Source organism: Condylura cristata, unplaced genomic scaffold, assembly GCF_000260355.1.
Source record: "Condylura cristata isolate star-nosed mole 26May11 unplaced genomic scaffold, ConCri1.0 scaffold00012, whole genome shotgun sequence".
NCBI classification, from domain to species: domain Eukaryota; kingdom Metazoa; phylum Chordata; class Mammalia; order Eulipotyphla; family Talpidae; genus Condylura; species Condylura cristata.
In genome coordinates, this window is record NW_004567113.1 from 19,405,381 (window position 1) to 19,428,159 (window position 22,779).

At 36.7% G+C, this 22,779-nt stretch overlaps 1 protein-coding gene across 1 annotated transcript in view; it reads right to left on the minus strand.

Moving 5' to 3' along the window:
• Nucleotides 1-22,779, minus strand: part of MTHFD2L (methylenetetrahydrofolate dehydrogenase (NADP+ dependent) 2-like) — a 95,396-nt gene that overhangs the window by 2,450 nt on the left and 70,167 nt on the right. The window contains exon 7 of the mRNA XM_012723993.1: nucleotides 21,961-22,086. Within this exon, the coding sequence (XP_012579447.1) occupies nucleotides 21,961-22,086 (126 nt within the window). The remainder of the gene's footprint in view (nucleotides 1-21,960; nucleotides 22,087-22,779) is intronic.

Below are 22,779 nucleotides of genomic sequence, written 5' to 3' on the forward strand. Positions count from 1 at the left end.
GAGTCATTTTTAAGCTTTGGCTTTGGTTCGCTTCCATTAGAGCCACATCAGTCGATGGGGCCATTTTTAGTTCAATAGACTACAGTGGACTTTCCACACTACATATATAACTATAATCTCAAATCATTTTAGAAAGACATAGACAATAGTGCACACAGACTCACATGTTTGTATCTGACGTGAACAGAAAGAACAAAATGAGGCCAAGAGTATGCTGATTCATTGATTCCATGCAACTCAGTTTTAAAGGGTGAAGTTTTATAATCCATGATTACAGTTCCATTTAACTCATCAAAACTATGTGGTGTTGGTTGTCAAGCAAAGACAGGATACAAAGACATTTCAGCACAAACCATTTGTTAAATTGGAATATTCCTGTTATAACAATAGTATCACATATATGTGATAATACGTTACAGTGTAAGACTAATAAAAATCAGCACACGTATTTGAATTACCAGGTATATACACATGTACCTGTTCCAAAGTGGGAAGACTTCTTATTCAGTGAACATACTCAATGAAAACATAGGACAAATTTCATTTAAGGTTTTCACACATTACAGGTGAATAACTCCCTGCACTGTCAAATTGGGTTAGTGCTTCACCAATAACAATAAAGTTTTTCCAGGTAAATTTTTTTTACAAAGTTAGTATAGACAATACATCTTTAGTGCATAATCTGATGTTACTGATCACATTATTTAGATGCATTGCTTTTTATGAGTTTGCTCATATACAATTCTGCATGAATCAAAACCTACAAACCTATGGTTACTTCTTAGAACTTAAATATTATTTTGTGACAATTTATATTGATTTCTTGAATTATGATTTGTAAAATTTATATTTACTTTATTTGAAGTGCAATAATGCATGGCTGTAAGTATTTTTAAATCATGGGAAAACAAATATTCGTTACTTAAAGGAAAGTTTCAATAAGCATTAAGATATCACAAAAATTCTAGCTATTGTATACAATGAATCTTCTCACAAGAAGAGAAAAATGAGAAAAAAATACAAATATTTAGAAGGTAATCTTTAAGTTTTTGAAAAATACATTTGTGAGCCACACACAACCAACATATTCTACTGGATAAACTCTACACTAAGTTATGACTATCAATAGCTATGATTTGTAAAATCATAGCTTTGTTCTAGCTATTTTCTCCACCTGGAATACTTCTACTTAAATAAGAATAAGAAACTCCAGGCCCTCCTTGGTAGCTCAGCAGGTTAAAGTGCAGCACTAAGTAGGAAGCTAGCTCCAGCAGCTTCGACACAAGTTTGATCCCTGCCCCGGAGATGACCCACATGGCATGGCAGACCTCTCCTGATCCGCCTGCTGCTCCCCCTCAGCAGTGTACTTCGCCAGTCAACCTGTTCTTCTTCCCACTCTGTCTCTGATAAATCCTTTCACCACTCCTGCACATCTTGCCTGTACCCCAGTTCTGTATGTATAAGTAAATAAATCTTTCTTAAAAAAAAAAAAAGCGTATGAAACTCCTTTTAAAGTCATTCCTTAACAGTTAATAAAACATTACCCATTTTTAAAAAGTTCTCTCAAAAATTCCCCTTTACAACCTCCAATGAAAAGTTCTACCATCGATTTTTCAGGAACTTCATTCTTAACTTCACATGGAACTGAGCACATTGCTCTGTCTGTTCCCTTAACTACACACCAGTACCTGGAAGGCAAAAACTAGACCTTGTGGTGGTTTTACTTATCATGTTTAACCTGAGAATTTCTCCATGCACAGGTTAGGCATTCAGTAAATTTTGTTAAATAGCTAAATAGCCCTTGTAATTTAAAATCAAAATCAAGTTGCCAAAATGTACTGGTGCTTTAGTCTGGATACAAACATCAAGACAATTTTGTTCAAGTTTATTTACTGAAATCTGAAAACTACTTATTTTTCTAAAGTGTGACAAATGCATTTTCCACTTTTCAATAAACTGACTTGATGGTATCAAGAACTCTTTCCAGAATGTTTTCTTTTGGATTAAGAATGCCTATAAACATGTCAGCAGGCTGATAAGAGAAATGTACTCTACAATTACTATTTACATTGAAATAAAGACCCGCATACTGTCCAGGCTTTAACTTTGAAGTATTAATAGATAAAAAAAGAAGACCACTGAATAATATGGTTAAAAATTAAGTACAAACTAAATCTTCAAAGAAAAACAAAAGGTTTTATTCAATAATCAAAAGGTGGATAAAACTGGTTGCGTCAGAAAATACATTGTGAGTATACAATCATTTCTATAATTTGGCTTACAACTTTGAGATGAAGTGATTTAGAATTACGTGCATAAGGATGAACAGTAAAAATCATCATTTCTACCAGCTGAGTACCCTACTACCTGCCAAGAACTTTATATATATTATTTGAATAATTTGTACTTAATTATTGCTCCATTTTAGGAGACAAGACATAGAGGTTAGTGACTTACCACTATAAAGATAGAATTCATAGACAGGTCTGCAACAGTCTGAGTGTCCACAATTCCACCCACCCCAATACAACTGTATTATCATGACTAGAATAAGTGGGGAAAAAAAAAGGTCCCCAAAAAACTCATGTGGCAAAAATTAGCTCAGTGTTATCAAGGGGTTAGAAAGCATGGTCTGAAAAAAGAAACACAATGGAAAAAGTTCTAATATGTAATTTTCTTCCACTTTTACAATGTGTACTCACAGCTCATCATTGTTGAATCACACCCAGCACTTCAAATTACACAGCCGACTTAGCAGCAGCCAGAGATGCTTTATTCCTGGGCATCAGATCAGATGAACCACAAGTCTGCTCATTGACCCTCCTCTTCCAAAATAAGTTTTTCTCAACATGCTTACTGTTGCGTATTTTTGGCTCAAAAAGTGGGGCTTGGATTGAGGAAGAGTAAGTGGGAATGAGCAGCTGGATGAAATCATACCTGGCTGAAACATATCGCTGAATATCTGCATCTTTTCACACTTTACTGGTGGAAACTAACACACATTTATCTTGTCCTGCCCATCACTTCATAGTCTTAGACTATGTGATAGGTAATGGCTTTTCATCTGATCTAGGCACTCATAAACATTTAGTTGCATCAGTGGAATCCTGTTAATTACTCACTAGGCAGAAGTTTATGATATCACTGTGAACACACCTGGTTATTCAAATATATGTTTCAAATATTTTTATCTTTGAAGTAAACTAAGCAGATGTGAAAATTAAGTTTACACATGTTCATGAGAAGCAGGCAGAAGAATTTGATTTAAAAACACATAAGGTCTCTATTACTTTTGCAACTGTGTCTAGAGAGAACTATGTTTATCGATAGCTAGTTAGTATTAATACATTATTATTTGTCTATGTACATAAGAAATCAGGACATGGAAGTAATTTTTAAAGAAGGGGAGGAATTACAATTGGCTAATGCCAATGAGCACAGAAGCCAATTTCCCTATCCTAATGATTTTGTGTAACTTTTCTAAGGATGTCTTAAACAGTGTGTTTTGAAGTACTGGAAGTGACATAGGAGCTAAAATTGGAGAGCACATGGACTATGGTGGTAGACCAGGTGCTTTTGAGGAGTGTGCACTATGGTGACTGCATCTGCAGATGGAGGTTCTAGACTCCCAAACACTAGCCCTGCATAAGCCAATGGTTGTTCAATAAAATAATAAAACTAAAGTTAGTGATCTGAAAAAGAGTTAAATTCCATATATATTTGATCCTCTGTACAACAACTTCCCCATCATGTCTGCTGGAGAGTAAGTTAACAGGCATTACATCACCAAATTAACCTCTCATTGAGGACAGACAAGGGTTTGAATGTCACTTCCTCTATGGTGCCTATTAACTCCCCAGGCTGAATTAACTCTCATTCATTGATTCATGAAACTTTGTAGAGTAATTCTCAATGTATAGTCACCGAGTATGTTAGAATCTCCTGAGCAATGTAGCCAGCTACATAGGCCTCCTTCCACCCCAAGGTTCTAGTGTTCATCATTGAGAATGACTGTTGAAGTGAGAGAATTTAAAGTTGAAATTCTGTTCTTCAGTAAAACTACTACTTCGTGGGGAGAAGTTTCCCAATCCAGTTCCACATAACCACAGTGTGCAAATGCCAGTAATCCTACTACTGGTAAAACTCAAATTCATTTACTCAGGAAATGAAGAGAGAGAAGTAAAAAAGATCTACATATAGGGATGGAAAGTACATGCAATAAGATTTTCTAATCTGTTGTCAGTCTCTTGCTTCCCAGACTCTATGGTATTAAACATACAACCTATTGCCAGACTTAATTATTTAAAACACAAATTAGATGATTTCAGATTAGAAACACTTGATGACTCTACATTGTCTCTAGGATAAAACATCACTTCTTTGTCATGGAAATTAAGATCTTTTATGATCTAGATCTATGTCATTGATTTGCATTATTTCTTAACCTTGGCATATTTTCCTGACTCAATTATTCACTGTTTCCACACATGCTACAACTGACTTACATAGATTTGTGACCAAATTTTTTTTTTTTTTTAGAAAGGTGGCCATCATCCCTGTCCCTTGGAGCATATGGTCTGGCTGAGGAATAGATATTATTAAAGTTACAGTTACCTGGCCCTCCCTGGTGGTGCAGTGGGTTCAAGCACAGCACTGTGAAGCTGGCTGCGGCCATTTTGATGCAAGTTCAATCCCTGGCCCTGGAGGTGATCCACATGACATGGCAGACCTCTCCAAACCCACCCGCTGCTCCCCTCAGCAGTGTACTTCATCACCTCATCAATCTGCCTGTTCTGCTCCCCACTCTGTCTCTGGTGAAACCTCTTACTGTCCTTGCACCTCTGACCTATACTCGAGTTCTATATGCAAAAATTTTTATAAAAATCTTAAAAAAAAAGGTACCTAAATAACAAGTGGATTGCCTCTATGAAATATGCTGTAAGTGAAATATTTACTGTATTATGGAGTTTTAGGAAGATCTTACTAAGCCTGAGCACTGTGTATCTATATGTATATGCCAAGTCAGGAAGCTTGAAGAATGAGTCAAAAATTGCCAGTTATAATGGGGAAGTGAGAGGTAGACAGCATTCTGAGCAGGGGGAGCAATGTCTGTGATGGAGGTAGAGAGAAACTTCCCTCAGGTGGAATTCAGGGGAAACTCTTGGAAATACTGCAAGAAGACAAGCGTGGCAGCAGCAAAGGGGAAGAGTGAAGAAAACAACATGGAAGAATACAGCTCCCACAGAGCTAAGCAGAAAGTATGAAACATTTTTTATATTAACCTAAAAGCAATAGTTGTATTTGTAAAATTTAAAAAAGACATTTGGAATCAGGATATGATCAAAGGGGAAAACAATCTGTTCTGTGTTTTCACACAATTCTACTGAAGTGGGTTCATCAGTTGGGGCAGAGGAGGGCAGAAGTAATGACATAAAATGAGATGTGCTAAGAAGGTAATAAATTCTATGTGTTGTGAAAGCATCTCAAAAAGAGAACAGAAATTAAATATGAGGTCACAGGATGATGTGTAAAGTGACAGCAAAGTTGCAAGATTTTCTGGATGCACAAGGAGTCAGAGGCAAAGAAAACAGTACAGACGTTGAGAATAGTGAAAGCAGAGTAGGTGTAGACTTGACAATGCATCTGAGCAATGGAAGAGCTGAAAGAAGTTCGCCATGACCAAGCACATGGGGACAACTGAGAGTAGAAAGAGATGATAAGGCTGGGGAGATGGGAGGCTGCATGGACCCTGAGGTGAGAGTTTAAGAAACTAAGGATGGCAGTAGTAAGTTCAAGGGGAAGAAGGTTTTGTTGTTGTTATTGTTGTTAGCTATTTATTTATTCATATTTAAAATTTTTTTTTACATCATTCTTCATTTTGTGCATTTTCATCTCACTTGTAATTCACCCATGTGCCATCACCATGTCCACTGCTCTCTTCCTACCCCAGTTCTGATCCCATTTCCCCTTCTACCTCCATAAAATGTCTCTGGTTTATAGTTCATTGTTTTCATTTTTACTCTTGTACATTTGTTTGTCTCTCTTCTTTTTCTCCCCGATCCCTTATGCTACTGCTCTGAGTGAAACCATCGGGTATTTTTCCTTTTCTTTCTGGCTCTTACTAAGCATGCCCCTTCCAGCGCCATTCATGTTGCTGCAAAAGGAGGTGAAGAAGTTTTTAAGAAAATCTTTTGCGTGGGCCCTCCCTGGTGGTGCACCAGGTTAAAGCACAACACTGTGAAGCTATCCACAGCCAATGCGGCATGAGTTCGATCCCTGGCTGGGGAGGTGACCCACATGGTGTGGCAGACCTCTTCTGTTTTACCTGCTGCTCCTCTCAGCAGTGTTTCAGTAGATCTGTCTGTTCTGCTCCCCACTCTGTCTGTGATGAAATCCTCTCACCTCCCACACCTCTGGCCTGTACCCCAGTTCTTGTGTGCATAAATAAATAAATCTTTAAAAAATTGTAAACAAAATTGTTATTTATATATTTAGAAATGGCCAGTTTTTCAAGATGAGAAACTAGAAAGAAATATGTGGACTACTAACAAATTTTCAGAAGACAATTAAAACAAAGAAACTCATATTGTGTTTACATCATGTTTCAGGTTCTTGCACATCAGTAAACTGTTCCCCAAGAAAGTCTCTGCCAGTCTGGCATATCTGACCAGTGTGCCATTTGTTCATTATTTGGAGAGCTAGTTCGTTCACATTGTGGGCTTCAGATTTCTAAAGGGAAGAACCAGGACAGGTCTGACTTGTCATCATTTCCATTATTCTTACTCAAGGCCTTATTTTCCATGTTAGGATAAAAATAATAAATATGGAGTAGAGGTTATTTCATATTTAAATTTAAAGGTGATGACAGGAATGATGGGGGAAACTAGGCCACTATTCTATTTGTGTGCTGAAAAAATAATAATAAAAAACGAGGTGACTTGTGGTCAGAAGGTGTGGAAAGATTACTCATGAAGGATACTATTAATAATAGCAACAGAAGGGACATTAAAATGCCCTTTTCACAATTTAGGCAAGAATAAAGGAAAAAAGTATGTGATCATTAACCACTGGCACGGGCAAGCTATGCTTCATCACAGGGTGTCTCTGGCTTATGTGTTCCATGTCATTACTTCCTCTGGAAACTTTAAGTTCCCCAATTCCCAGGCCTAGGTTTAGTAATCTAAACCAATTTCTTGGTGGCAGATAGTGAATTTTTGCTTTGGTACATCATCTGCCACTCCAAAGACTTCAAATATTGGACATTCCAGATGTACCTAAACAAAATTGATTTTGTTAGCATGGTTTGGAAATTGTATATTCTGGCAAAGTCAAAGAAGACATTCGTACGTTATTAACATATTATTGGTTGTAGAAAGAAAGAGGAGCTGATGTCTCAAGTTCATAGAATACTGTTTTATCTCTGTATTTTGTCTGATTTTTCTCTCACTTCTGAAGAAGTACTCTGGTCCATCGCAGATTACTGACAATGCACAACAAATTTCTGAAACTGATTTCTTTCCCCCAAAAGAAAAGGAGTACTTCTCTATGGCAAAGCAAAAGAAAAATGCCTGGTTTCTCTCATGTGACTTCCAGTCTCCAAGTATACATGCTTAATTGTCTAAATTAAATGCTTGGAGAATTTTCCCATGCTTCTAAATGCGGGCCATTTAAACATGACCTTTCAAACATAGCCACCATAATGAAGGGGAGACATGCTTTAGGAAAATGAATACATGAATAACAACCAGAAAAACCTGATTGGCATACCACTGGGAAACACTATGACTCCGGAGGTAATGGCAATCACACCACTTTCTTACATGGGTGATATAAAAATGATACTTAAAAGCATGATGAGCCAAGTGAATGGCTCACAAATGGACTCTTACAAAGCAGCAAGGAATCAGATGCCCAGAGCCAATTTACTATGTTTTCTCTTACATTTATCTGGCTCCTGCTTCCTAGGTTTCTATAAGTTTTCTACATATATTAAGACACTTATTGTCAAGGCACCCTGCAGGGTAGTAATAGGATAGAGACATAAGATAAATCCCTGTTGGGGTACAGAATATGATAATTGGATCCACAATGCTATACAAATTGTGTTGACTTCATTTAACAAGTGAGTAGTACTTATTAAAAACTTCCTTTGCCTATTGACTGTGCTATCCGTGTAGGGTGGCTAAGACTTTTAAAATTATTTTATCATTATTTTTCTTTAGTTATTTTCTCCTTTGTTAAATCAGAGATACATATATCCAGTTACTTGCCTCATAGGTGTGAATACACCAAAATATGACACATATCATTCAGAAGGTATCCAAATGGTGCCAAATAGAAAATCAATCACCTGCTGAAAGTCTGAATTTGCTTTCTGTGTACTCTGCTGCCTATGATCCAAGAATGGAACCTCCTCGCTGCCCATGGATGGTGCCACTATCATTGTCAAATTCTGTTGTGGTAGAAAGGAGTAAGGCTTATGACTAAAATGATTTCCTTTCATGACTTCATTAAGAAAAATCAAGATCATCATATACCCCTGTCATTCTCCCCAATTCTTTTTCTTCCCTCCCCAATCCATTTTGCTGAAGTGGCAAATCTTAAATACGCTGTTTGGAGTATCCCCCAAATCTCATGCCGGAGTCTTGTTCAAATATGTCTGTGAATGTCCTTATAAAAAAGACATGGAGACCTCTCTTGCTCTTTAGGTCATGTGAGAGTACAAGGAGAAGTTGGTTATCTACAGTGTGTAAGAGGGTTCTCATCAGAGTCTGACTATTATGGCATCATAATCTTGGGCTTCCAATATCCCAGACTATAAGAAATAAATGCTTGTTATTTAAACCACCCAGTCTGGGGTAACTTATTATATTGTAGCTATTATATTGCAACTTATTGTAGTTGCTCAAACTGAGAAGATACATATAATCAAATTAAATTACTTAACACTGAAAACTGTGTTGGTGGGGAGTCATTTTCACTTGGTTGTTATAGTATCATAGATTCTAGTTCCTTATAAGTGAAAGTACAAAAATAGTTGTATTAATAATACACTGCTGTTTTTGCAACTGTAGAACATGCAGTAGGATATAGTTCAATAGAATCTTACCTTTATCTAGAATCTGCCAAATGCAAGTTCTTTCAGAGCTAGGACTTGTCTATCATGTGCATGGCTATAAATCTATTCCCTTGAAGCTGTGTTGAGTGAGAAATATAGGCTGAGTGAATAAACAAATGATTTAATAGATGTACCATTACTGGATCATGTTGTTGTAGACTAACAAACTATTTGATACTAAATTGAGTGGGAGTTTTTGTTTCCAAGAAGACAACTTTCACAAATTATTGCTATAACTTAAGAGTTAACACTGGAGATTCAGAAGGATGGCCACAGAAATGGCCAATGTTATGACTAAATGGGCTGAGACCTGGTGTGAGGTGGTTATACAAAAGAAATGCAGGCTAAGAAGCTTAACTGACAAACACTTCAAATTTAGTAGACAGCAGCAAAGTAAAAGAGCAAGATCACAGAGGATTAAGAGAAAACATGAGTAACACAAATGAGACCTGCCATAGGAGTTTGGACAAGATAGGGATAGGTATGAGAGCTTTGAAGTTGATTCACAGGACTATTGATTGAAGACTGGGCCTTACAGAAGAGAGTTAAGGCCAGAAAAACAGTGATTTACAAAGCAATCATTTGTATGTGACATTGTATGTTTCTGAATAGGAACTGTAATGGAGAGAAAGGTGAATAATGTACATACACACACACACACAGTGTTTTCTACCAGCCATTATGTTCAACAAGTCACATACATTAGCTCACATAGGTGGTTATTTCATTTAATCTTCATAACAACTTTATAAGACAAGTATTAGCTCAGTTTTTCAGATGATAAAATCAAGTTTCAGAGAGGTAAAAGTGATTTACCTAAGATCATAATTGTTTTGAGCAGCAGAGCTAGGATTCAAACCCTGACACCAAATCATCACCTTTTATGACACCAAATCATCACCTTTATAAAGTGAGCAGGGAATGAAAGGTAACTCAGCTTTGAAATGAGAAGTATTTTGCACACATAAACCATTTGGAAGCACTAACTAAAACTCAGGGGTTTAGTTCCATGTCTAACAGTTGCTTAGAATAATGATACAGGAATTCTATGTGAATCCAGACACTCTTCCATTCCAATATTTTGGCTATTAGATTTTGAACAATAATTCTGCTCAAATAGAGTTTCAAATTACTGGCTCCCTCTGTGGTAGGAACAATTTCCCATACAGGATATTTAAAAAGAATGCACCATTTCCTAAACATCCCTCTCATTTTACCTTACTTTTGCAACACCAAACACTGCCTAACCTATTACATGGATATGTATGTGTTTATTCCACAAGGGTATTTTCTAACCAGACTGTAAGCTACTTGTGAGTAAGGACTTTACCAATGTAGGTCACTATTGTATCTCAAGTACCTGTCACAAGCATAAGGGGTGCCCTGCTGTGCTTTCAGTATCTCTCAGGAGGACCCAAAAGGCAAGCATCATATTGAGAAGCAGTGAGCCAGGCAGCACCAGGAGGGAGAGATCCCATCCACACTTACACTCTCCCAGCCTGATCTTAAAATTCTTAGCACTATAATTTATTGAGATGTAATTTACACATGTATAACACATGCCATTGTATAGGTTTAGATTTCAGTTTGCTAATTTGATAAATTTATATATAGCAGTATAATTATAATTGTAGCTGTAGTTAACATTTGTATCATGTCCAAGGCAGACTGCTACATGATGACCCCAACCCACTTCTCATTTGAGATTGTCCAATTTAACCATGATTCAGCTGTGGCCAATTTTGTCTCTGTTGCTACCCCATCCATATGAGATCCCAGTTTTACTATTTAGATATTCTGTCTTCAGACAATCTGGAAGCCCTTCACCAGAAGGCAGGTCACTGGGAGTCAGTTTCTGTGCCACTGAAAAACCAGCAGGGAAAAGGAAATCTCAAGTCCCATCTCAGCTGACTCTAACCCAAGCAGACTTCCCTAAAAATCTGTACTATTCTGCCTCATCTCACTTTGTGGGTTTCTCTTTCTCACCAGGTCAAAAAAGGTAGTAACTTAGCTGCTAACTCATGTGTCTTTTCTACTCAGGAGCTGTTGACTGGGCTGAGGCTCGTACCAAGACCTACTTCCTTTGTTATTTCCAACTCTTGAGCATGTTGCATGACAGATTTCAATAAAGAGATGGCCTACTGAACTTGAAAGGTTATACAGAAAACATCAACAGTGGTTAAGAAATTGAAATTAAATTCCATAAAGTTGGATAAATAAATATGGAAACCACAAAGGACCTTGATATATCATCGGCAACATTGCATGAAGTAGCCCTAAAGTGTCTAGTCTCTACCAATGATGGGATTCTAAACATGAATGGTGAGAAGACATTTAGGTGAGCTGTATTTATCTATATAAAAATTACTGCAACTATACATACTTTTTATCTGTGAGAATTTTAGGGTTAACAATGTAGGAAGGATCTGAGTCATAACTTGACTTACACTCTTGCGCCCACCAACCTTATAGGAAAGAGTTAATAAGTGGAGCATGCTTTGAAGCAAACTAGAACTTAAGCATGCAATGACAATGTTCTCTTTGAGGTTATCACAACTAAATGAGTCAGGAGAAAGTGAATGGTCCATGGATGTTGAATAAAGAAATCTCTCTTTTTTCCATGTAGGAGTTGCATTTCATGTTCTTGTGTGCAGAGTGGACAGTTATTAACACAAGTATGGCTCTCCACCCTGAGTCTGTGGATGCCACATGCTTTATCCTCCTATGTAGGAGTGGCCATGTGACTACGTCATATCATTATGATGCTAGCAGGGTGGTGCAAACAGCTTCCAGTCCCATTTTATTAAAGGTGAAATCACCTGCTTTCATCTTTATTTCACTTCTCCATGGAGGAAAACATAGATGAAGAGGTAATTAAACTGTATGGATGAGAACAATGCTTCAGTGAAATTGTTTTGCATTGAACTGTAACTGAAATGAAGATGAAGTCATTGGGGTGCACTCTGACCCAACATGGCTGACATCATTCGAAGAAGAGGAAATCTGGACATGAACGTGTATACAGGGACACTGACACAGCAGTGTGAAAACACATGGCAAAGACAAGCATTGCAAGTCAAGGGAAGAGGCCTTGCGCAACAACTAAACTTTGCACTCCAGTTTCCAGAATAGTGGGAAGAAAACTTTTATTGTTTAAAACACACAACCTTTAAAAAAAAACCCACAACCTTTGGTATTTAATCAGTGCAATCAACTAATGAAAACTAATACAAACAGTAGGGTGGTTGAGGCCAGTACTTCTAAATGAAGCAGAAATACCTAACTCCCTCAACTGTCTTTTAACTCCCAACTTTTGGGAGAGTTAAAATAACCTGTTGAATGAATGTCATTTGGTGTCCCTTTGTTACAGCAGGATAACCTATCCTCTAGTGTAACACTCAGAAGTGAAACAATGGAAACAGCTTAAGATTTTAACAAGAAAGGAAAAAGAGAAGCAAACCTTGTTATATTCACTAAATACAGCATGCAAAATAGTCATCTAGCCCTCAAGCTATATAAAATCACAAATGTACAACACTAAAACAGTGGTTGTTAGAGTAGATTTTTTCACCATACAATATGGTTTCGTCACTTTTTTGTTTCTTCATCAATATAATGTACTTTTTGACTTATCTTTGTACATTTTCTATTGACTATCCCATACTTTAGGTAAGCAGAAAGAATCACCCTTATACATTAACACCCACCCCCATTTTGTTTTGTGAAAAGTGGTACTTGCTCTTACTTCTCTCCTTTCTGTTCAACAGTTCTTCTCAGTATTATTTTTTTAAAAATTTATTTATTTATGCATATAAGAGCAGGGGTATAGGATATAGGTGTTGGGGGAGGGTGAGAGGATTCACCAGAGACAGATGGGAAGCAGAACAGGTGGATCTACTGAAATACACTGCTGAGGAGAGGAGTGAGCAGGTCAGGAGAGGTCTGCCATACCATGTGGGTCAGCTCCCTGGCTGAGGACTGAACTCAGGCTACAGTGGCTGGAGATAGCTTCATAGTGCTGAGACTTAACCCCTTGTGCCACCAGGGGGCCCCCCTTCTCAGTATTATTTTATTTCCTATTTTACTACAGACCAATAAATATAGTCAGGAATTGAAGACAGGGAGAAGAGATGGGCAGGAATAAAGAGGGGACATTCCACCTTACTCTTATAGAAATTCATTAAGTTTAAGTACAAGAGATTATAAAAACATCTGTGTTAGCTACAAGGTGTATCACTACAAGGTGATAGTTGAGCAGTCTGAGCAAGGTTAGCTAACTAAGAGCGGTAGGTCATTCATAATTAGATTGTTCAGCTGACCAAATCTATTCAGTGAATTGCTGCTATAAAGGCAATATAATTATAAGTTTCTGAAACTAAGATTACTGATGACTTTGTTCATTTTGTTATTCAGAAAAAGCAAGCTACCACTCATACCACAAATTTGCTTCCTTTTTATTAAAGGACAAATAGTCTTCTTTGTCAAAAATGAGTGCAAAACTCTCTTAAAACTACCAGTAGAAAATGAGTAAAGAAATTTCAACAAAAAGATACATCCTGGGCCTTTCCTGGTGGCACAACCGGTTAGGACGCAGCACTGCAAGCGAGCCACAGCCACTTCAGTGTGAGTTCAATCCCCAGCCCAGAGTGACCCACACGGCAGTCCTCTCCTGACCTGCCCGCTGCTCCCCTCAACAATGTACTTTGTCCATCTGCCTGTTCTGCTCCCCACTCTGTCTCTGGTGAATCCTCTCACCCACCATACTTCTAGCCTGTACCCCAGTTCTCTGTGTATAAATAAATAAATCTTAAAAAAAAAAGTCGATACATCCCACTTAAAAAACTCTACACAGCATATTAATTTTTTCAGAGCTTATTTATTATATAATAAAAATTATAATTTTCAGACAAAATAATTTTTATCATAGAGCTTTTAAACACTGTTTTTTCTTTTACTGTCTGAATTTGGAGGGGGAAGCATATTCAAGTTATTGAAAGGCAATTTGTCAAAATGAGATAGCAATGACAAACTATCTTGCCTTCTATAAATGAGGAATAACTTTAAAATTCAATTAATTTTTCAAAGCATGCTAAGAGGAAAGGTGCTGCAAGGAAAACCTAACTTGGATTTTTTTGTTGTTGTTGAAGAAAAACAATCATGTGTGAATCCCTAGGAAAGGTGCTAAGCAAATAACACCTCCAACATTGAACAACATCCATATGCAGAAATATTGAGACATGGCAAACAAATGAAAGTGGAATATAATGTAGTAGAGGTGATTATGACATTGGATCTAAATTTGAACAATATGATCACTAATTTCATAAATTTTATTGGCTATAACTCAGGAGGTGTTGCATTTTTACAGTAGTAAAAGGTCATAAAATGACTGTTTAAGGGGAAACAGTACAAAATAATATTAAAAATCAATGGGAAAAAAATGCTTGATCCTCCACTGCTCCCCTCAGCAGTGTATTTCAGTAGACCCACCTATTCTGCTCCCCACTCTGTCTGGTGAATCCTCTCACTGTCTGAACCTCTGGCCTATACTCCAGCTCTTTTATGTATAAATACATAAAATAAATCTTTTTTAAAAAGGAATAGTTTGAGCAATGCTTGGCTCTTCCTGGTCATATCTTACTAGTGGACATATCACATTTTCTATTTCATCTTGACTTGCTAACTTCATTTCTAAGTGTAGATCAGCTTTTGGTTTTGCTCTTTCAGTATTAGAATATATTTATACAGTTTTCTTTAGAGTGAAGTGTGATATCACTTCCCTGGTGCTGTCATCCTTTCCATCGCATCCATTGATCCATTGTCCTCATTCATGTTCATCTTCACTCCATACCTCCAGCCAGATACCCAGAGTCTCTCAAATGATGAAGGTGGCACTGTCAGCGTCCTAAGGTCAAGTATTCCAAATTTCACTTTCAGCAACTTTCATGTATTACCTTTGGCTGGAAAGTCCCTTTCCATGATCTATTATTCTAAAATATCATTTAGTTTATCATGGGAGATGAGGAGTAAATGGAACTGTCCACTTTGTTGTCTGTACTGAACACTGGATGCGCCACAGGCAAGAAGGAGGTGATGTGTCTGTTCATAGATCACAATGCACACTTGTGCTAGGTACACAACAAGGTATAGACTGAAGTTTGCACTTCATGCACTACTGTTAACATACTAAGCTAACTCAAATTTGATCCCTCTTTTTGATGAACTAATATTATGTCGCTAAATGAGAGTGCTGAAATTTGTGTCTATCAGAACCATGCAAAATGAGAACTGTTATACAAAATCTCTGGTGTTCAGATATTTTTAAAACTTAGTGTTATACATACTCTGGGTCTAAAATAAAAAATAAATCCCTGTCCCCAAAGAAATTAACCAAGTGAAGTACAGGACAGTGGAGACATGGCTGTGAACCTCTGGGGTTCCACTGCTAGCCCCTCTCAGGCAAGGTGCCCAGACCCTGTGTATCTCCATAAGATGGGGGAAATAATAATACCTACATCATAGGGTGCCATATGAAGTAAGTGAATAATTGATATAAGAGGCTAACAATAGGACCAAGCACACTGCAAGCACTTCTCAAACATGAGCTATTATCATTGCAACTGAATAAATGAAAAATAATCCAAAACACCTGACACAAGTGTGTCCTGTATAGAAAGCCATACATTGTCCTTAGTCTCAGTCTCAGTGTGATTTCTACAATATTTTCCTGTCACGTCTCTAAGAATAAACAGCAATTCTGTACATAGGTGACAAGGAGTTGTTGGAGAAGTAGTGTAGAAAGAAAAACTATGTTAGTTCTAATCCTGATCACTATACATTGCCGCTGAGGGACCAATATATTTTATGATGTGGCTAGATAAAGGAGAAGGAAGAAAGGAGGAAAAGGAGAATAGACAGGGAGAAAAAAAACCAAACAAACAAACAAAAAAAACCGAGGGCAAGAAACCAAATTGATGAAGTTAAGATGTGCACTGCAGGAAATTATATCTAAAATAAAATAACAACCTGAAGTTAAACAAGCTATGAAAACAAAAGGGCCCATAGAGGATGAAAGGATAAAAAGGATGTGGCATATACACACATGGAGTAATATTTTGTTATAAAAAAGATGAAATCTTGCCATTTATAACAACATAGATAGACCTTGATGATCTACCTAGTGAAATTTCAGAAACAGAGGAAGACAAACACCATAAGATTTCACCTATGTGGAAGATAAAAAAACAAAAAAATTAACAAATAAAAGCAAACTCTCAGATGAACATAATGGTATTTCACAGAGGAAGAGGGGAACGGAAATAGGTAAGCTGAGTGAAGGTGATGGATGCAAACTACAATTCTGGTAGCAATCACAATGTGAAACAAACAGATGTCAAATGACTACGTAATACAGCTGAAATCTATTAGTAGAAACCATTTAAAATACTGGCGTGGGCCTCCCTGTTGGCCTGTGGGTTAAGTCTCATGCCATCACCACTAAGGCTGGATTTCGATTCCCAGCCAGGGAGCTAACCCACAAGGGGTGTAGATGTGAATGCTCACCCCCCTGCACCTCTGGCCTACACCCCTGTACAGCCCTGTTTTTGTACCCAAAAATAAAAATAAATAAAATGATGATGTGAATCAATATCATCTCAATTAAAAAAAGAAAACCTGACATTTAAGTTAAAGAAAAATATTTAGACTGTTTCTGTCTCCTTTGTCCAAATTATAACAAATAAAGATGAAACCTTGTGTTGTATCTAATAGAAAATATTGCTGTTCTTAAAGCAGAATCTGATTCAAAACAAATGCCAAAATATCAAATAATAAAGAAAATTACAACTAGGTATGTGTGTATTCTTAGAAATACAGTAGGTAAAATAACTTGGTTTTATCAATTAATGAATTTTTGGTTAATTTACATATTTCCAGTATTTCCCACATGGAAAAATTTGATGCAACTATTCTTTAAAAGTCACTCCTGTCAATGTAATCTACTCAGTTAATGAGTCAAAGATTTCAGCAAGGACAATTTCATTCAACAATTGATTTTACCTACATTTTGTTTATGTTGGCTATGGTTACAGCGAAACTTTCACCGATACCCACAAAGCAGCTTCACTTCCCCCATAGCAACTGCAGCCAAGTGCATCTTATAAGTTCTGTGGCATAACCCAAGTTAATGTCTCTGCCTCTCAGCTGAGAAATCATCTCTCACCTTAGGTTAAGTCCTGATGAACAACCTGAAAAGCAACATGTCAAAACCTATCACCTGCCTGCTCCCCTGGGTGGCTGAGTCATGGCCCTGCTGGCAAGACCTCTCTTAACAAGCCCAGGTCTTCCCTGGGCTCTGGTTCATGAACCAGCAGGGCAAAAAGAACAATATATCCAAAACAGGGACAGCTTATATGGTTGGTTCAAAAAAACCTGGTCTTCCAAAAAGTTCCTGTGTCTTTACAAAATGTCTAGAAGTTTTTAGACATAGGTTTTACATAATCATAGGTAGCATGAAGTTGAAAGTCAAAGAGGCACTAAGCATCACCTCTGAAGAGCCACTGAACTCACTGAACTGAGAAAAACACCCATGGCCAGAGAGGTTGTAAAGTTGTCATGTTATATTCGGTGTGTAGAAGAACCTTTTTTGTCTCCCAGCCCATTGCTCCTTTCTAATCATCTTATAGCTTTGTTTCAATTTGTCATTTCCTTTCTTATTGCAGTACTTCTCACTGCAATTCAATAGTTACTACCAAGTAGAGTGGTACACCACCTGACATGCATAACTATGGGTGACTCAGCATATGCACCCACTCAAAAATGTTCATTTGATAACTTTTCAGAATATCTTGATAAGCAAAACACATTCTTGCTAAACATAAGAATGCATGGGAATTATTTGAGACCACCAAAATATACTGAAGGGAGTCAGAAAATATGGTGAACTTCTGGGCAAGCTTTCTGCACAAGCACAGCGGAGGCTGTGAGCTGCAAAACTTCTTGCTTTTCTTTCCTCCAAATGGTTATTATAGGCCATCTGTACCATCTGGATGCATCATAGTGGGTGGTGATTTAGCAATAGACACATGATAACCATACTGATACCAAGTAGTAGAGTGACAGTGCAAAATTAAGAAAGAAGGTCAGATTTAAAAAGAAATGTAATACACAAACCCACAACCAATATTATTATTTCACCAACGGTGAAAAGCTGTAGGCCTTTCCTTTGTTAAGAAAAGGATGGCCACTCTCACCATTGCTCTTCAGTATAATACTGGAAGTCCCAGAAAGAACAATAAGACAGGAGAAAGACAAATATGGCAAGAAGAAGTAAAATTAAAAACTCCACAGAAAAACTAATCAAAATAATCAACCAGCTTAGTAAAGTAGCAAAATCAATATTTGAAAGTCAGTAGTTTTCCTATACACAATAAATCTTAAGAAAACCATCCCTTTGAAAGTTGAAACAAAAATATCAATACTTGGGAATAAACCTAACAAAAGAGGTGAAGGACCTATACAAAGAAAATTATAAAACACTATTAAAAGAAATAGAAAAAGACACAAAGAAATGGAAAGATATCCCCTGCTCATGTGTTGGCAGAATTTACATTATTAAAATGACCATCCTACCAAAAGCAACTTACAGATTCAATGTTATTCCCATACAACTCTCAATGGTATTTTTCAAAGAAATAGTTCAAATACTGATGAAATTCACATGAAACTACACAAAACCTCAAATAGCTAAAGCCCTACTTATGAAAACAATGGAAGATGAAGGTATCACACTTCCAAGCTTCACACTATACTACAAGGCCATAATAATTAAAACAGTGTGGTACTGGAACAAAACAACAATAATAACAGACACACAGATAAATGGACTGAACAGAAAGCCCAGAAATAAAGCCACAATATATAGATAACTAATCTTTCACAAAGGAGCAAAGAATATGCAATGGAATAAGAACAGCTTATTCAATAAGTGGTGCAGAAAAAATAGGAACAACAAAGGAAAAAGAATGAATGTCACTAACTCACACCACATACAAAAATCAACTCAAAATAGATAAAATATCTGAAAGTAAGACCTGAAGCCATAAAATATATAGGAAAAATATATAAGTAAAATCCTACAAGACATATATCTCAGTAATATCTTTAATGACTTATCACCCAAAACAAAGAAAGGAAAGGAAAAGATAAACACCTGGGGCTACATCAAACTAAAAAGCTTCTATATGGCAAAAGAGACCTTAACCAAAACAACAAGACACCCCACTGACTGGGAAAAACCTTTGCAGTCCATACAATGGATAAGGGACTAACCACAAAGATAGAGAAAGAACTAACACAACTTGACAAACACAAAATCCAGTCATTAAATGAGCAGAACTTAAAAGACATTTATTTCCCAAAGAGAATATGCAAATGACCAACAGATATATGAAAAAAATGTTCAACATCCCTGATAATCAGGGAAATGAAAATTAAAACCACAATGAGATACACCTTACACCAGTAAGAATAGTACATATATTAAAAACAAAAAACAAAAACAACTAGCAACAACAAATGTTGGTATAAACATTTGTGGTATAAAAGGAAATCTCCTACATTGTGGGAGTGCAAATTGGTCCAACCACCTTGGAAAGCTGTATGCAGATTCCTCAGACTACTAAAATTGGAGCTTCCATATGACCCAGCAATTCCACTTCTAGGGATCTACCCAAAGGACACAAAAACACTGACTCAAAAGGATACTTATATCCCTTTATTGATTATAGAACTATTAACAATAGGTAAAACCTGGAAACAACCCAAATGCCTAAAAATAGATTGGGTCAAGAAGATGTGGTATATATACACAATAGAATACTACTCAGCCATCAAAAATAACTTAATGCCCTTTGCAGCAACATGGATGCAGCTAAAAGGAATTATGCTCAGTGAAGTAACTGAGAAGGATAAAGAAAAAATATTAGATGGCCTCACTTATAGGAGGAATATAAACGAACCAAGTAAGACATCAGGGAAAAATAATAACAATATGAAACACAACAAAACAAAAACAAACATACAATTATAAACCAGAGACATCCTGCAGAGGGGCTGGAGAGAGCAGGATCAAAAGGAGGAAGGGAGGAGTGCTGGGGACTGTGGTGATGGTGCCTGCATGAATTGGGGGAGGAAATTCTATGATGACTACATTTGAGGGTAGAAAAAGCAAACATTGTTTAAAAATGAGCAATGATGTAAAATGTATAAAAATAAATAAATGTAATTAAAAAAGAAAGGTTGAATAAATCATGGACAAGATGTTTTTTTAAAAAAAAGAAATATAACCTTATTCTTTCAAGTTGAGAAATTCAAATAAGTCAGTGATACCTGGCACTAGTGACTGAACATAACATGGAAGATGAAATAAAGAAGCCATTTTTTGAAGAGTTAGCTATATATGAAATACACACACACACACACACACAGACAAGTCCACTTGAAGAGCCACCCCAGTAGACTGGAAGCATTATACCTGGTTGGGGATCTGTGACTGACAGCTTATGATGTTCAGTGTGTTTTTTGATAAGGTACATCAGTATCTTGCTCTCATCCACCAGTCAGAGTGTATTGCTGCCTCTATGTATCCTCAGGTTTTCTATTTTTTTTTTCATTTCATTTTTGTAGCAAGCTTATATTGCCTATTTAGATTTGATCCTTCATATACCTTAGAATCTCACATGCATAGGGATAGTAACCTGCACAACTGTGTGTCTGCACATTCAATTTTATTCATTGTTATGTTGGACTTGAGTCAACCATCAGTTGGTAAATTCCAACAGAAATGTAAGATTTGAATTATTTAAAAAATAATGCAAATTCCCTTCAATTTAGAAATGTTAAGAGTTGAAATATTTAAAAAATTACATCATCTACTCCCTTCAATTTGTGTGTAGAAACACACTGCTAGCTAATGAAATTACTGACATGCCCGAATAATCAGTACAGAATATATTCAAATATGAAAATGTTTCATTACTTTACTATATGTCTTACTAGACATCTAAGACTCCCAGGCCCTCTTAAAAACCTAAATGCAATCCAAATATCTGCTGAAGAAATTGGAAATAAAATTGAATTACGGGTCATATATCTAAGAACATATCTGTCTTGAGGTTCAGTCTCTTCATCAGTAAAGGCAAGGCCTCTGGTTAGGTGTTTTTTGTTTGTTCTTTATGATTACATATTTGTTACCTTATTTCCTTCATTGAACACAGAAATGTTGGCCTAAATTTCCTTTTTCATCCTTTTTAAAACACAAGTGAAAAATGTTGACTTGAATTATCCAAGTAACTGTCTATACCTGAAATATAGTTTGGATTAGCAAATGAACTTTAAAATGCCTCTGCCCCTAAAAGTCAATGGCTGAGTACTGATCATGGGTGAGGAAATATAGAAATTCATTAAAAACATCAAAATAATGCTGACTATAAAATACCAATTGAATTCTTTCACTGAAAACACTGCATTATGAGGAATTAAATTTTAAGATATTAACGGCACAACTATATTATCCTCCCAAAAGGGTACAGGAGGAAAGAAGGAAGATAGGAAGAAAAAGAGGCCTGGGAGGGAGAAAGAAGGAACAGAGGGACAGAAGAAATAGGAAGAAAAAAAGAAAAAGATATAGAAATGTTAATTAAATACTTTTTGCCTGGGAGGAAAGAGGCATTGGTAAAAAACTTAATAATGCCCCCAGGAAATAGAAAGTTCCTCTTTCTACTATCAAAACACACAAGTAGAATCTTTTTTCCTTTACTTATCAAGAGGATCTAATTTATTACCTTCAAAGTCCACATCTCCGACTAACTTTGTCTTTCCTGTCACTGGGTCAGGGACGTAATTAATACCGACGTCAATTACAGCAGCACCTTCTTTGACCATATCCGATGTAATTAATTTTGGAATACCTGAAAGCAAAACAGTCATAAAAAAAAAAACTCAAAACTTTGTGCTGTAGGAAAACAGGTTTATGCATCCATTATCTCTGTTTTAATGGTTTTAAACATTATACAAAATATATCCTTCCTAAGAGGTAACCAGGGCTATGATCAACTCTGATGAAGCAGAAGCACTTCAATGCAGGTTTGATCCCCAGCCAGGGAGGTGACCCATAGTGCAGCAGACCTCTCCTTTCTCACCAGCTGCTCCCTTTAGTGTGTATCTCGTCCATCTGCCGGTTCTGCTTCTCACTCTGGTGAATCCTCTCACCACCCCTGTACCTCTGGCCTGTACCTCAGTTCTGTATGCATAAATAAACATTTTAAAAATAATACAATAGTTTATTTTTACATCATTGTGTGCCTTTTTCCATCTCAGTTGTAACCCCCGTGGGCTTCCCATCATCAAATCACCTGTGTGCCATCACCATAGTCCAGTGCATGCCCCCCCCCATTTTTGATCCCATTCTCCACTCCACCCCCATAAAATGCTTCTGATATATAGTCGTTCATTATTATTATTATTATTATTTTCTCCCTTGGTCCATTATATTCCTGCTATGAGTGAAACCATCCAGTATTTTTCCTTTTCTTTCTGGCTTATTTCACTAAGCATGATCCTTTCGAGCTCCATCCATGTTGCTGCAAAAGGCATGTGTTTAT